Source organism: Gopherus flavomarginatus, chromosome 1 (genome assembly GCF_025201925.1).
Source record: "Gopherus flavomarginatus isolate rGopFla2 chromosome 1, rGopFla2.mat.asm, whole genome shotgun sequence".
In the NCBI taxonomy this organism is placed as follows: domain Eukaryota; kingdom Metazoa; phylum Chordata; order Testudines; family Testudinidae; genus Gopherus; species Gopherus flavomarginatus.
The window spans coordinates 237,524,585-237,538,813 of NC_066617.1; the positions used below are offsets into that span (position 1 = coordinate 237,524,585).

Below are 14,229 nucleotides of genomic sequence, written 5' to 3' on the forward strand. Positions count from 1 at the left end.
ACCCATCTTTGCTCTTCCCATCTTTCATTCCTTTCGCATTAGTTTCCCTTTTATGTTATAAGCAAAATAAAAATTAATTGCAACAGTTTTTTCTAACTCATATCATTCTGTATTCAGTACTGAATATTCTGATTGCTAATGTAGTTGGACCACTCAGCAAGCATGTTCAGTCTGTTTTGGATACAAATAAGATATATTCTACATATATCTAGATATAAAGGTTAACAAATATGCAAAAACCCCATTATAAACAATGATGCTTTTCTTTTCCTGAAGCAGGAGGGAGATACGGAACTGAGTTTCCTTCCCCCTCCGCCTGCAACACACATACATTATTTTTATATGAAATTGTCCCTGCCTGCAGGTATATGGGATCTTGGGAAGCAATTACCACACAGGTAGGGTGTCAATTAATTTCTTTATTAAAGGAAAAAGGAAGTGGTGGGAATTTAACAATGAAATACGATGGGATGGGGTGTATAGGGTGTTTACAATAGACAATGATGGGGGAGGTTCTTCTTATTGAACAGTGTAGGGAGTTCTAACAGTGGGGTTTTTTAAATCCAAGTACATGATTGAGCTATACTTCTGTTTGGTCTCAAACCTCTGTTATTGTCTTTAGTAGAGTTGACCTTAGCAGATTTGCATACAAATATTCAAGAACATTAATTTAATTAAAGCCTGTGATTTCATTTTGACAACAAATCAATTCAATTCACTTTGATTCACAACTCTTTGTTCATTTTTTATGAATAGTTGCATAAACAGCTTGCATTCACGTGTGTGTGAGGATATTCACAGAAAGCCAAATATTGTATGAATATTATGATTGTGTTAGCTGTTATTTATACATTAGTGACTTCAGTGGAGCTACATCAATTTGCATCAACTGAGAATCTAGCCCAGAGATTATTGCAATGCTTGAGTATACATAATTTATAGATTGTACTATATATCATAGTTGCTGTTGTGTATGAAAGTAATCAGTATGGAAAATGCCAGAAAAATATCTATTCCAGACCATTTATTCTCACACTATAAAGTGATCTAGCACACATAATTGTATATGATATTCAAAGCCTCTATAATTTGATTGTCAGCATTATTTTTCCTTCCTGTTGTTTGCTAGTGTTCTACTCTAAATTCACTCAGAAGAGGTAAATGAAGATTAGATGAAATATCAAGATTGGATTTTTTTTCTAAAACATATTCTCTAAGAATTATTTTGGAGAAGTTCTATGATCTGTGTTATACAGGAGGTCAGACTACAGGGATCGGCAACCTTTCAGAAGCGATGTGCCAAGTCTTCATTTAGTCACTCTAATTTAAGGTTCTGCGTGCCACTAATACATTTTTACATTTTTAGAAGGTCTCTTTCTATAAGTCTATAATATATAACTAAACTATTGTTGTATGTAAAGTAAACAAGGTTTTTAAAATGTTTAAGAAGCTTCATTTAAAATTAAATTAAAATGCAGAGCCCCCCGGACTGGTGGCCAGGACCCGGGCAGTGTGAGTGCCACTGAAAATCAGCTTGTGTGCTGCCTTTGGCACGCGTACCATAGATTGCCTACCCTGAACTTGATGATCACAATGGTCTCTTCTAGCTTTGGAATCAATGAATCTAAGAAAGCAAAGCTAAATTTCAGTGGGAATTTGGGGCTGAATTCCCTTAAATTCAGCCTGTGTCCAATTATAGGATATATTACTAGTGCCTGATTCTAAAGGAGATATCATTAATTTACAGCATATTTTTGCTAAATAAATATTATAATTTCTCATTGGCAAAGAGACACTTTTCAAGGATACTTACAGAGATAGGGTGGGTGAGGTAATATCTTTTACTGGACCAACTTCTGTTGGGGAAAGAGACAAGCTTTCAAGCTACATAGCTCTGTAGCTTTACAGTTTGTCTTTTTCACTCACAGAAGTTGGTCCAGTAGACGATATTACCTCACCCACCTTGTCTTTCTAACATCACGGGACCAACACTGCAAATAACTTTTCAAGGATGACAAGCCAAATTTTACCTCTCATGGAGCATGCCTCTGTAAGGGGGTGTGGCACTCACCACTGCAGCGCCTCTTGCTGGCCATTCTGGCAATTAGCTCTGGTTCACCAGTGCGCCTTCATCAAGTGGCATCTCACCACTGTCGTGAGGACTCACGTCACTCTCAGGACTGCGGTGTCCTCTTCTGGACACAGCCCTTCAGCTGTGCCCCACTCAGTTTTCTCTCCCCGCTTCTGGGAGGGCCGGCAGCCCTCTGATCAGCCACTTGCGTCAGTGGCAGGCTGCAGTATAGGTTCTAGCCACCTGAGTCAGTGGAAACTGGGGCCAAAGGGGGTGGGGGCAGCAGCCACGCACTGTGTCACCTCCAGCCCCCACCATCTGTTTCCCTGGGCCTCTTCCCCGCTGCCCTAGCACCTTCTCCACCCTTGTATCAAGACTTCAGTCTGGCAGGGGTCAGCCGGGAGCTCACTCATGCTTTCCTGACTTGCCGAGCACTGCTCAGACCATGGTGCTGTCTCTTCCCCCTCCTTCAGGGCAGCCAGTCCTCCCTCCTCGAACTCCAAAGAGTGACTCAAGCTGCTTTGTTCAGCAACCCTTATTAGTAGTGTAGCTACTCCTCCACTAAGCACAAGTGGCGCCTTGTCAATTTCTTCATGCCTTTTTACTCTCCCAGGGGAGTGATAAAGAAATAAAAGGCACCACCCTCTACGGCGCTTTTATTTTACTCATCCCATGACGCTCTGGGTCTTCGGTGGCACTTCAGAGGTGGAACTTTCACTCACTCTGTGGGTGTTCGGCAGCATTTCGGTGGCAGGTCCATCAGTGCTGCCAAAGACACCTGGAGCTAGTGAAGGGCCCGCCGCCGAAGACCTGGAGCACTGCCAGGTGAGTAAAAGCGCCTTTTTTTTTAATTGTTCCCCCTGTTCCCTCTACCTGGCTACATCACTGCTTCTTATATGGCTCATCCTGGCCCTGATTGGCTGTCTCTCTAAACTTTCTCCTGATTGGCTGTCTCTACAAGCCCTTTCCTAATTGGCTGCCTCCTGTGCAGCCTCCCTGGGACTGCTTTTAACCCCTCTTTTGCCAATGTTGGGCAGACACCCCACCACAACCTCCTAATCTTGAAAATCTTTTTGATTCCACCATTTCAGCTAGATAACCAACTACAGAAAACAAAGGACTTGATCCAAAGCCCCGTAAGGTAATTTAAGTTAATGAAAAAATTCTCATTAAGTTCAGTGGGCTTTGGATCAGACCCTAAGGGGTTTCTCCATGCTCAGGAACATATTACCTTATCCTTCCACTCTGCTTGTCTGTTTCATTTTTGTGAAACATACAACATGAATACCTCTTTCCGAAGTGATAGATTTGTAGGGATTGTCTTATTCAAGCTCCTGATTGTTCCCAGGAATGGACAGACCAATAGAGGGAAGAACAGGACATGCACCTGTAAACCAAACACACTCTATGGATTCAATTTTTGTTTTTCCTTCTTTGTATAACTTTACAACCTGCTTATAATTTGTCATGATAAAGTCACACTATAGAAATTTGTGTGTGTGTGTAAAGAATAAAATTATCCACATTTGGTGATTTATTGATTTTTCTTAAAAGAAGGAAAGGAACAAGTTGATTAAGGAAAGGAACAAGGCACTACAACTTATTTGATGAACATTAAGTAATTGGTGCTTTAGTTGAAACTAGTTGTAAATGAGACAGAACCTTCAAATTTACATTTTGTCCAATTATTTTAATGAATAAATCAAACCTGAGTGTCCTCTCTTTTCTTTGCAATATATTGTTGATTCCTCAGCAGCTTCTTGATCATTGCATCTTTACTTTCCATTCAAGTACTGCAATTAAATACATCATGTTTCATAATCAGATGTAAAAATTGTCCTCTAAATTGGAATCTGCAAGTTTCAGGTTGTGAAAGTGCTGATTCAAAGCTTGGATACAATATTACTGTTTTTTTTTAAACTGAGGATGCTTGGGGTATATTCAATTTCTGTTCCTAAATACTGACGTGTTAGTAAGCTGTTTCAGTATACCAAAGGCATATTTATTTCAACGTAGCACCCACATCCAGTAAGTTATATTGTATACCATATTAAAACAGGCTATTTCTTGATTGTGTTGTAGAAGAACAGACCTCTTCAATTGGGAAAACCCGGAAAGGACTAGTTGATCCTCTTCCACCCTTTCAAAGAAAGAGACCAGCTCGTCTTCTTGAAATTGGAGCTCCTTTCTATCAAGACAATCAGCTTCAGGTCAAAGTCTACTGGAAGAAGACAGAAGGTTTGTTGAAAGTTCTCTCTTTAATCGGGGACTACCATGAACCCATCTATGTCAGAGGTGGAGAAACTCTAACACTGATATATTTACAGTGAAACCCATTAAACAGTTCTGCCCCAAAAATGTTGTTTAGCAAGCCCAAATACAGATGAACCACTGCTTATCTGTTCTTCCAGGGCGAGCCTGGATGGTAAGAGGATACACAAAGAGTATGCACATCTCCTCTGCGTTGAGGAGCAGTGCTCTGCGGTGGTATATAAGGAAGGGCTTTAGGATACAGGCTGGCGGGGGAGGTGATGCGTTGTGAGAGGAAAAGTGATGACTTGGATCTAGCGGGCAGTAATAGCAAGAGAACTGAAGTACAAGTGTGGAACACCTGTATTTTAAAGGTGAGAGGGTCATGCCTGCTTTTTAACATGAGCATAGTGAAAGTTCTTTGGCGGCAGGGACTCAGTCTTGTTTTGCAGTTACACAGGGTCCACTATGATAGTGCCTTACTCCTGAATGGCCTCTGCTACTTTAATACAAATAACAATGAAAAGAGTTGTAGAAATCATGCTCATGTCTATCCCTAAAAGACAGGAAATGGAACACAAGGTGTAATGAAACATTAAAGTATAGATCGAAAGCTTTCTACTCCCCCCTCAAAACTCTATACCATTTTTGTATGCATGTTTTTTTTAAATTCTAAATCTAACATTGTACTTTAATCAAGTAGCATAACAAATTCAGTAAAAATAAAGGTCTCATGACTTCTTTAATAAGAATTTTGATCTTAGTACTGACGTCTTGGCCAGATAACAACTAAGAAAGGAAATCTACTGCTGCAGTTGCAGGTGGTTGTGGTATTCTTCTTCACTTGTTGTCATGAGTGGTTGCGAAGCATTGCAGTGAGCTGTATTAAACAGCTGTCATGCTCCGAACCAGAGATGATTGTGTTTTAATGATAGATGAAGTGACTACTATACAGGGTGCTTTGTAGATCCTCTGAATTGAAAGACGGTTAAACGGACGTAAAATATTGGTATAAAGGCTATTTTTATCTGTAAGAAACCATTTTATTTTTAATAAATAATTACATTAAGAAATTGTTTTTGTATACATGTTTACAATGAGCTAGATCATTCTGCTGGGCAGGTTACTCATGTGTAGATGCAGGGAAACCACAGCTTTAGACTTGTGAAGTTTCCTTGGATTTCTGTCTGGAAACCAGGTTTATCCTTCAACCATGGATCTATCTATCTAAGAGTTTCTACTGCTGCCCATGTCTGTAGTACTTTCTATGAGAAACAGCTTAGCAACAGTAGAGTCTCTAGTGATTTTTATAGATTCTCTGGCTCGTCTCCCTTCCTAGGATTGTCTTTTGGTTGACTTGTTTATTTCAGGTCTTTTTGTTTTGTCTTTGAATTTTGGATTTGTTGTTGTTGTTGTTCCCCCGGGGGAACTACTAGATTGAGTACTGGTGTTGAGAAAATTGTTTTTATGAATGGTAGGGGTTTTCAGCTCTTGGCCTGTGGTTTCCTGGAGGCATATGCCATCCACACAGAGACCCTCTAACTTACCGCAAAAATCTGGAGTATTTCAAGGAAATATGGTGATGTTGCAGCTGTCCTTGCAGTCCCAAACCAGCACACCATAAACCCACACAGAAAACCTATATCCCTCTGTGGCACTTTCAAAAGAGTCTCTGTGGGCCAAGGGAAGAGAGGAATGATGCAATGAAGACTACACGGCCTCCTTCCACAACCTGACTTCTGTTCTGCCCATCCCAGGAAGTGTAGGGGATAATACAATACATTATTTTATAATACATTGATTTTTGGCTTTACTACACCCTCCAATACATATTTCTATTTATGATTGAATGGACTTCCAGAGCATCTAATTTTATATATATATATATATATATATATGCATGCCAATGAATGCCACAGATTGGAAGGCCAGATTGACTTCTCTGGGCTCAATCTTCTCTTTTTTATGGGCCTCATTGTGAATGTTCCATTAATATCACTGAACTTGGGTCATGCAAGCAATGTAGGATCTTGTCCTCTGTGTTAAAATAATATTCAGGCTGAATGCTGTTTTATGATGGCAATTATACATGCACTTCAGGATGTGCGTTAATGGGAATAACTCCACACCTCGAGTTGTGCAAAGCATTTAGCAAACACACATCATTTTACCCAGCATAATTATCACAAAAGTATATAGTAATTAGACAGATACAATGGTTTCTTGTTCAGAAGAAAAACATTCCTTTCATTTCCTCCATTGCACACAGGACTGGGATTAGAGAAACACTGTACATTCCATAAGTAGCATAAATTCAAATTTTATCAATGAAAAGAAGAACTTGCTTGTGGTTGGATTTTCTGGCCATCTTGATTGTATGAAATTAGAAATTATGTGCTATTTGTGTAAGGTAGTGGAACCAAATCAAACAAATCACTTTTAACTCCTTGGCGCTGGGAACTGGAGAGTCAGAGAGTAAAGTCTGTTGCCAGGAGTGGATGAATTCTGAATCTCTAACCTAAAAGGATTAGCTGCTTATGACAATTAAGGTTCTAAAAAAATCTTGTGCAATAATCAAGACTGAAACTACAAAAATAAAAGGCTTCTCATGCTTCCCCTGCCCCACAGCGGTTTGGTGACTAGGAAGCTGGGGTTTTGGACTTTGGCTGAGAAGCCTTCAAGTTCCTCCAATATTAAATACCCTCGGGGAGGTTAAATGAGATATTTCCCATGGAATCAAAAAAGAGGAACTTTATTCTCTATAGATCAGTGGTTTTCAAACTTTTTGTATTTGTGACCCCTTTCACACAGCAAGCCTCTGAGTGTGATTCTCCCCTTATACATTAAAAAGGGGGGAGAATAATTTAATTTAATGGGGGCTGGAAGCTGTCAGCCCCAGGTTGCTGAGAGTTCTGAACCCCCATGTAACCACCTTGTGAACCCGTGAAGGGTCACGAGCCCCAGTTGGAGAACCCCTGCTATAGATGTACTTCAATCATTCTCGTCACTTACTGCAGTAATTCTCATCAGTGAGAATAACGTACTGTAATTTAGTATGATGATTTCCTTCCAATGCAAAATGTCACAGTACTGTGTCCTAAACCCATTGCTGCAACACAGTTGATGTTTTAGTGGCTCTTATTTAGGGATAATACAGCTATTCTTATTTAGGTAAACTCTCATTCAATCAGTATTCTGCCTGAGTCACGACTATAGCATTTGACCGATATTAAATCTCACTTTACTAAGTTCATCAGTAGTTTCCACTTAGTGTTGAATTGTTTGCCTCTTGATTTTGCTTGAAAATATAGATATTTAAAAATATTTGTACTTGGATTCAGATTTGATTCTTTGCTTTAATACTTACCAGAAATGCAAAGCAAAGAATGTCTTAAACAGGGATTGAAGCAGGGAGGGGCAAAGAATCTATCCTGCACTGTCTGATAAATCAACTGAGCAGTAATAATCAATTAAATTACAGGGAAGAATAAAACACAGGGCAAGACAAAGCAAATAGAAAGCTGCCACAAAAGCTTTTACAAACAGATCATTGGAAAACAAAACTAGCTCTTTCTTAGTGCAGGAAGATAAATGAAGTGACTGCGCAGACTGTTTGTTTATAACAGATCATTTTCATCCTGCAAGGTTAAAAATAATGTGAATGCTTCACAGTATGATCTCTAACGGGCGTTGGGTCTAGTCCTGCAACCCTTCTATATGCAAGCAGTTTCATTACGTTAATGGGACTATTCAAAGTGAGCAAGGGCTGCTGGATCTGACCCACTGGACAATACATTTGTTAGTGTGGGGAATTATTTCAGTTAGTAATAATTACTGCAGGAGGGCGATCAGTGTTGGAGTACCTGGCCATTTACTCTTTTATCATGTATACTTCCTCAAACAATTCCAGTTTCACTTTAGTCCAGTTTAGTCAGTTTCACTGTAGTCCAGGGTGTACGGGGTGCACTGTAGTCCAGGGTGTTCAGTTTCACTGTAGTCCCGGGTGTGCTTACCATACTGTGGAATTTTATAAAATTGCTGACAAGACATGCAATGTCACATTAGTTGGGAAATTATTTCCAGAAAAGATTCATTTTAACAAGGAATTAAAAAAACTATGTATTAGCTAACCAGTGAACAAACTGTTTGTCCAAATTAGTTTGTTTTTTCTACTGTTCAAGAAAGGCTGGTATGTTTCCAAAAACATCATCTTTCTTTTGCCTCAGTAACATCTGTTTATACAGTTTACGTTTTTCATTTTTTCAGATTCGTTCTTGTCTAGTTAATCATGATCAGGCCTCTCTATAAAGTGAATTCTTCTAATCACTGTTAAGCTACATGTGAAGATATTAACATTTAGCTCATTTGGAGACTTGGCATGTCAATACCAGTTAGATAACCACCTTGACTAGGGGGCAGATTTTCAAAGGTGTTTAGGCACTTAAAGATACAAATAGGTCCCTAGAGGGATTTTCAAAAGCACCTAAGCAATGAGAGTTATGTGCCTAGTGAGATCTTCAAAAGCATCCATCTGTATCTTTAGGCACTTAAATACCTTTGAAAACCTGGCCCTGAGTAACTAGCCTGAATCTTAGCTTCATATGCTCCCAGACATGGAAAGGTGTGGCATTATAGTTTCTACAATAGGCAAGATTTTCCTTACAAAAAATGGGGTGCCTGTGGTCATTGCTGGCAAACAGAACTCTTAGTAAAATATATTGTTTCATGTACTCTACCTGTGGGCTCACACCAAATCCCTGGATGAAAATGCTGTTAATCATCGGTGCAGTATGCATCCAGATGTGGATACACACATTGTGGCTTGGGCCCATCTTTAAATTACACACTTTCCATTAATGTCATTCTTGGAAGGGAATTACCATGGCAGAGAGTTCAGAACCAAATTCTTAACAATCTAAACACAACCACTAATATTCCATATTAGAGCAGGAAATAATATAGATTACCTTTTGAAAGAACTGTTTATTTGAATGAAGTTTGAATGCCAGCCAAGGGGTTTTGGTGTTTATTTTAATTGTGCTGTATGAATAAGTGATTATTAAAGGTGGGGTGTTTTTTTCAGAGATGTCATGAGACATGAGACGTATAATAAAATCCACTGCTTGGCATTTTGGAATCTTTTCTTCTTATGCCATTGACTGGATAAAGGAGCAAACAGATAAACTGTCATGCAAATGCTATTGCAGAAGAAAACATACCTAGGACTGCATAGGAGTTGAAAAAAGAGCAGAGGAGCAGCAAAATTTTTGCAGGAATGTAAAGGACTTTTATGGGGACTCCCTTCCCCCCCCCACACACTAAACCATTAGGACAGTATAGGACACTCACCTAAAGGCAAAGAGTTTTTGTTACTAGAATGTTAAAATTAGGACCTCATCCTGAGATACGTTCCATATGAAATTGTCCTGAATGTTACCAGAAATGCCATTGAGAATTCAGCCAGTGAATAGACTCACCTTTCCCTCTAGTTTCAGTGCCCTAGCTTTGGAATAGAGTTTATAATGTTTGCGAAAGACACCACATTTCACAGGAGACATAAAAAGGCCTGTTTGCTTGCAGTCTCTAAAAAACCCACCACATTTTTTGCAAGAAGAGTGTTGTTAACCTTAGTAGGACACTAATCAAATTCCAGCCTAGATACTAGTAATTACATTCTGCCTATCTTCAGTTTCTTCACTCTGTTTCTTAAGCCATTTTGTAGTGTTTCTGTGTTCTGTCAGGTAGTTGCTACTGTGTGGGTCACTATAGATTTAGCTGCTTTGTAGCAGTGGAGAGAAAAGTAGATAAGAGGAACAACAATAAATGAATAAGTAAATACATAAAATCACATGTATTTATTTGAACTTTATCCATGTTCATGCCTCTTTTTTATATTTACTTTCCAGGCATATTACAGCAGTTGAATTTTACTCATACAAATGCTCATGAAAAGTAAATGTTAAGCTTGCATGTTTCAGTATTCACCCAGGGCTGAAGCATGGCCCCGCTACCATGGTGGCATAAAGGTAAAAGATGTCTCCTTTTGCCTATGGGTGGCAGTATGGGTGTGGAAGCAGGTTCCACAGTGCAGGAGGGGATGGGCAGTGAGAAGAACCTTGGCTCTACTCCTTTCAGCCCACTCAGCAATGTATCTGCCTTGGCTTGCCAAGGGTTGTAAACTGAGAGGGGATAGACCTGGCACAGTTTTCTCAGTCCCTCAAGTGGCAGAAAGTCAAGAAGACAGTCTATGACTTGGAGATTCAGAATCACCCTCCTAGGCTGCTCCCAGGGCAGCATAACATCGTGTTGCTTTTGATGCTGGGCAGATCATCATGTGACCATCTAGTCCCGTGAAAATAGTACATTCTATATAGGATGTTGGAATACTACTCCTCACAGCATATGCATTCAGCTCCCCAAATCTCTTGCTATAGCACTTGCCACAGAGGCAGTTAAATAAGCTAGAAAAGTCTCTAGACAAGCCCCTTTCAACTAAGACTTCACCTGCTTGTTATGAATGTAATTTTGTGATGTGCAGTTAAATTTAAAAGCATTAACCAGTCAATAAATCTTGCAATGATCTAATTTGTGTAGAAATAATGCCTTGGCATAGTTCTGCATGATCCAGAAAGGAAATTGTTTAACTTCACTCATCCTGTTTATCTTCTACCTCTTTCTAAGAGACTCAAAGCCCTAGAGACATGTTCAAGCCCTTCTCCTGTTAATAAGATGCATACTGCTCCATGACGTGATCCTGCCAGAGGCCGAGCATTCTGGCCATGATCCACTTAAGTACATGCTTAACTATTGAAGTCAACAGGATTGCTCACATGCTTAAGTGCTTTGTTGAATCAGAGCCAAAGTGCTCAGAATCTTGTAGAATTAAACCCCTAATAAGGGAACAAAAAGCAAACCACATCACTTATGTGGCTAATCACAACCAATCAACACCTTTAAAATGATATGGAATACTTAAAGCGAACTATTTGACATTGATCTATAGAGTAAGGTACACATACAACAAATATTTTGAGTAATTTTGAATACAGAATAAATTAAAGGAAATTACAGTCTCCTTGTTTCCAAAAGTAGACTGAATTTAATTCTACATTATTCACTGTAAATAATTTGCTCAGCTCTGATAAAGATCCCTTTAGCAACACAGTTTGTATATTTAGCTAGTTACATTTGTCTAATTTGTTGGGGTCCTTTGTGATGAAAGACACAACATATAAATACACAGTACTATCATATACTAAACCAATAATTTGACTTAAATTTGTTACTTGTACTTGAAATATTTCGAGTTAGATCTTTTCATGCTACCTCAATAAAAACTTTATTATTTCTAGTTTCATAGTCTTCTTTTGATCTCTTTTTTACCACATGTAGGCACATGTCTTTCCACTGTGAATTATCACCCACACCGCGTTGCTCCAAATTCTCTGGCAAACACAGAGATCAGTTCAGCATTACTTTATGAGGGAATCTGTAGCTGAAGCTTGAGTCTTCATTGGAATTAAAACCTAGACTATGCTATTCTTGGTGAAGAAGTCTGCTTTGAACCATATAATGGGCAAAATTCTCCCTGTGCCCTGAACTTCAATTGCCAAACTTGAACGAATTTTAGGTAAATCTTTTGTACAGATTTATATAATGTGTGCATAAGAACTTAAGAACGGCCATACTAGGTCAAAGCAAAGGTCCATCCATCCCAGTATCCTGTCTACCGACAGTGGCCAATGTCAGGGGCCCCAAAGAGAGTGAACCTAACAGGTAATGATCAAGTGATCTCTCTCCTGCCGTCCATCTACACCCTCTGACAAGCAGAGGCTAGGGACAGCATTCCTTACCCATCCTGGCTAATAGCCATTAATGGACTTAACCTCCATGAATTTATCCAGTTCTCCTTTAAACACTGTTATAGTCCTAGCCTTCACAACCTCCTCAGGCAAAGAGTTCCACAGGTTGACTGTGTGCTCTGTGAAGAAGAACTTCCTTTTATTTGTTTTAAACCTGCTGCCTATTAATTTCATTTGGTGGCCCCTAGTTCTTATATTATGGGAACAAGTAAATAACTTTTCCTTATTCACTTTCTTCATACCACTCATGATTTTATATACCTCTATCGTATGCCCCCTTAGTCTTCTCTTTTCCAAGCTGAAAAGTCCTAGCCTCTTTAATCTTTCCTCTTAGGGACCTGTTCTAACCCCCTAATCATTTTAGTTGCCCTTTGCTGAACCTTTACTAATGCCAGTATATATTTTCTCAGATGAGGAGACCACATCTGTACACAGTATTCAAGATGTGGGTGTACCACGGATTTATATAAGGGCAATAAGCTATTCTCCATCTTATTCACTATCCCTTTTTTAATGATTCCTAACATCCTGTTTGCTTTTTTGACTGCCGCTCCACACTGCTTGGACATCTTCAGAAAACTATCAATGATGAGTCCAAGATCTCTTTCCTTATTAGTTTTAGCTAATTTAGCCCCCATCATATTGTATGTATAGTTGGGGTTATTTTTTCCAATGTGATTTACTTGACATTAATCCACATTACATTTCATTTGCCATTTTGTTGCCCAATCACTTAGTTTTGTGAGATCTTGTTGAAGTTCTTCACAGTCTGCTTTGGTCTTAACTATCTTGAGCAGTTTAGTATCATCTGCAAACTTTCCCACCTCACTGTTTACCCCTTTCTCCAGATAATTTATGAATAAGTTGAACAGGATTGGTCCTAGGACTGACCCTTGGGGAACACCACTAGTTACCCCTCTCCATTCTGAAAATTTACCATTTATTCCTACTCTTTGTTCCCTGTCTTTTAACCAGCTCTCAATCCATGAAAGGATTTTCCCTCTTATCCCACGACAACTTAATTTACATAAGAGCCTTTGGTGTGGGATCTTGTCAAAGGCTTTCTGGAAATCTAAGTACACTATGTCCATTGGATCCCCCTTGTCCACATGTTTGTTGACCCCTTCAAAGAACTCTAATAGATTAGTAAGACATGATTTCCCTTTACAGAAACCATGTTGACTTTTGCCCAACAATTTATGTTTTTCTATGTGTCTGAATATTGGTTCAACTAATTTGCCTAGTACTGACGTTAGACTTACCAGTGTGTGTAATTGCTGGTATCACCTCTAGAGCCCTTTTTAAATGTCGGAGTTACATTAGCTATTTTCCAGTCATTGGGTACAGAAGCCGATTTAAAGGACAGGTTACAAACCATAGTTAATAGTTCCACAATTTCACATTTGAGTTCTTTCAGAACTCTTGGGTGAATGCCATCTGGTCCCAGTGACTTGTTACTGTTAAGTTTATCAATTAATTTCAAAACCTCCTCTAGTGACACTTCAATCTGTGACAATTCCTCAGCTTTGTCACTTACAAAGGACAGCTCAGGTTTGGGAATCTCCCTAACATCCTCAACTGTGAAGACTGAAGCAAAGAATTCATTTAGTTTCTGCACAATGACTTTATCGTCTTTAAGTGCTCCTTTGTATCTTGATCGTCCTAAAAACATTTTGTTATTACCTTTTGAGTTTTTGTCTAGCTGTTCTTCAAACTCCTTTTTGGCTTTTCTTATTGCATTTTTACACTTAATTTGGCAGTGTTTATGCTTCTTTCTATTTATCTTGCTAGGATTTGACTTCCACTTTTCAAAAGATGCCTTTTTATCTCTCACTGCTTCTTTTACATGGCTGTTAAGCCACGGTGACTCTTTTTTAGTTCTTTTATTGTGTTTTTTAATTTGGGGTATACATTTAAGTTGGGCCTCTATTATGGTGTCTTTGACTACAGTGAAATTCCTGAGAGCTGTATGGACACTTTTCACTGTACCTTTTAATTTCTGTTTAACTAACTTCCTCATTTTTGCATAGTTCCCCATTCTGAAAT

General features: G+C 39.0%; 1 protein-coding gene across 1 annotated transcript in view; it reads left to right on the forward strand.

Annotated features, from left to right (window-relative positions):
* The window catches only part of ANOS1 (anosmin 1), a 194,478-nt gene that overhangs the window by 159,425 nt on the left and 20,824 nt on the right, over nucleotides 1-14,229 (forward strand). Inside the window, exon 9 of the mRNA XM_050963697.1 lies at nucleotides 4,154-4,309. Within this exon, the coding sequence (XP_050819654.1) occupies nucleotides 4,154-4,309 (156 nt within the window). The remainder of the gene's footprint in view (nucleotides 1-4,153; nucleotides 4,310-14,229) is intronic.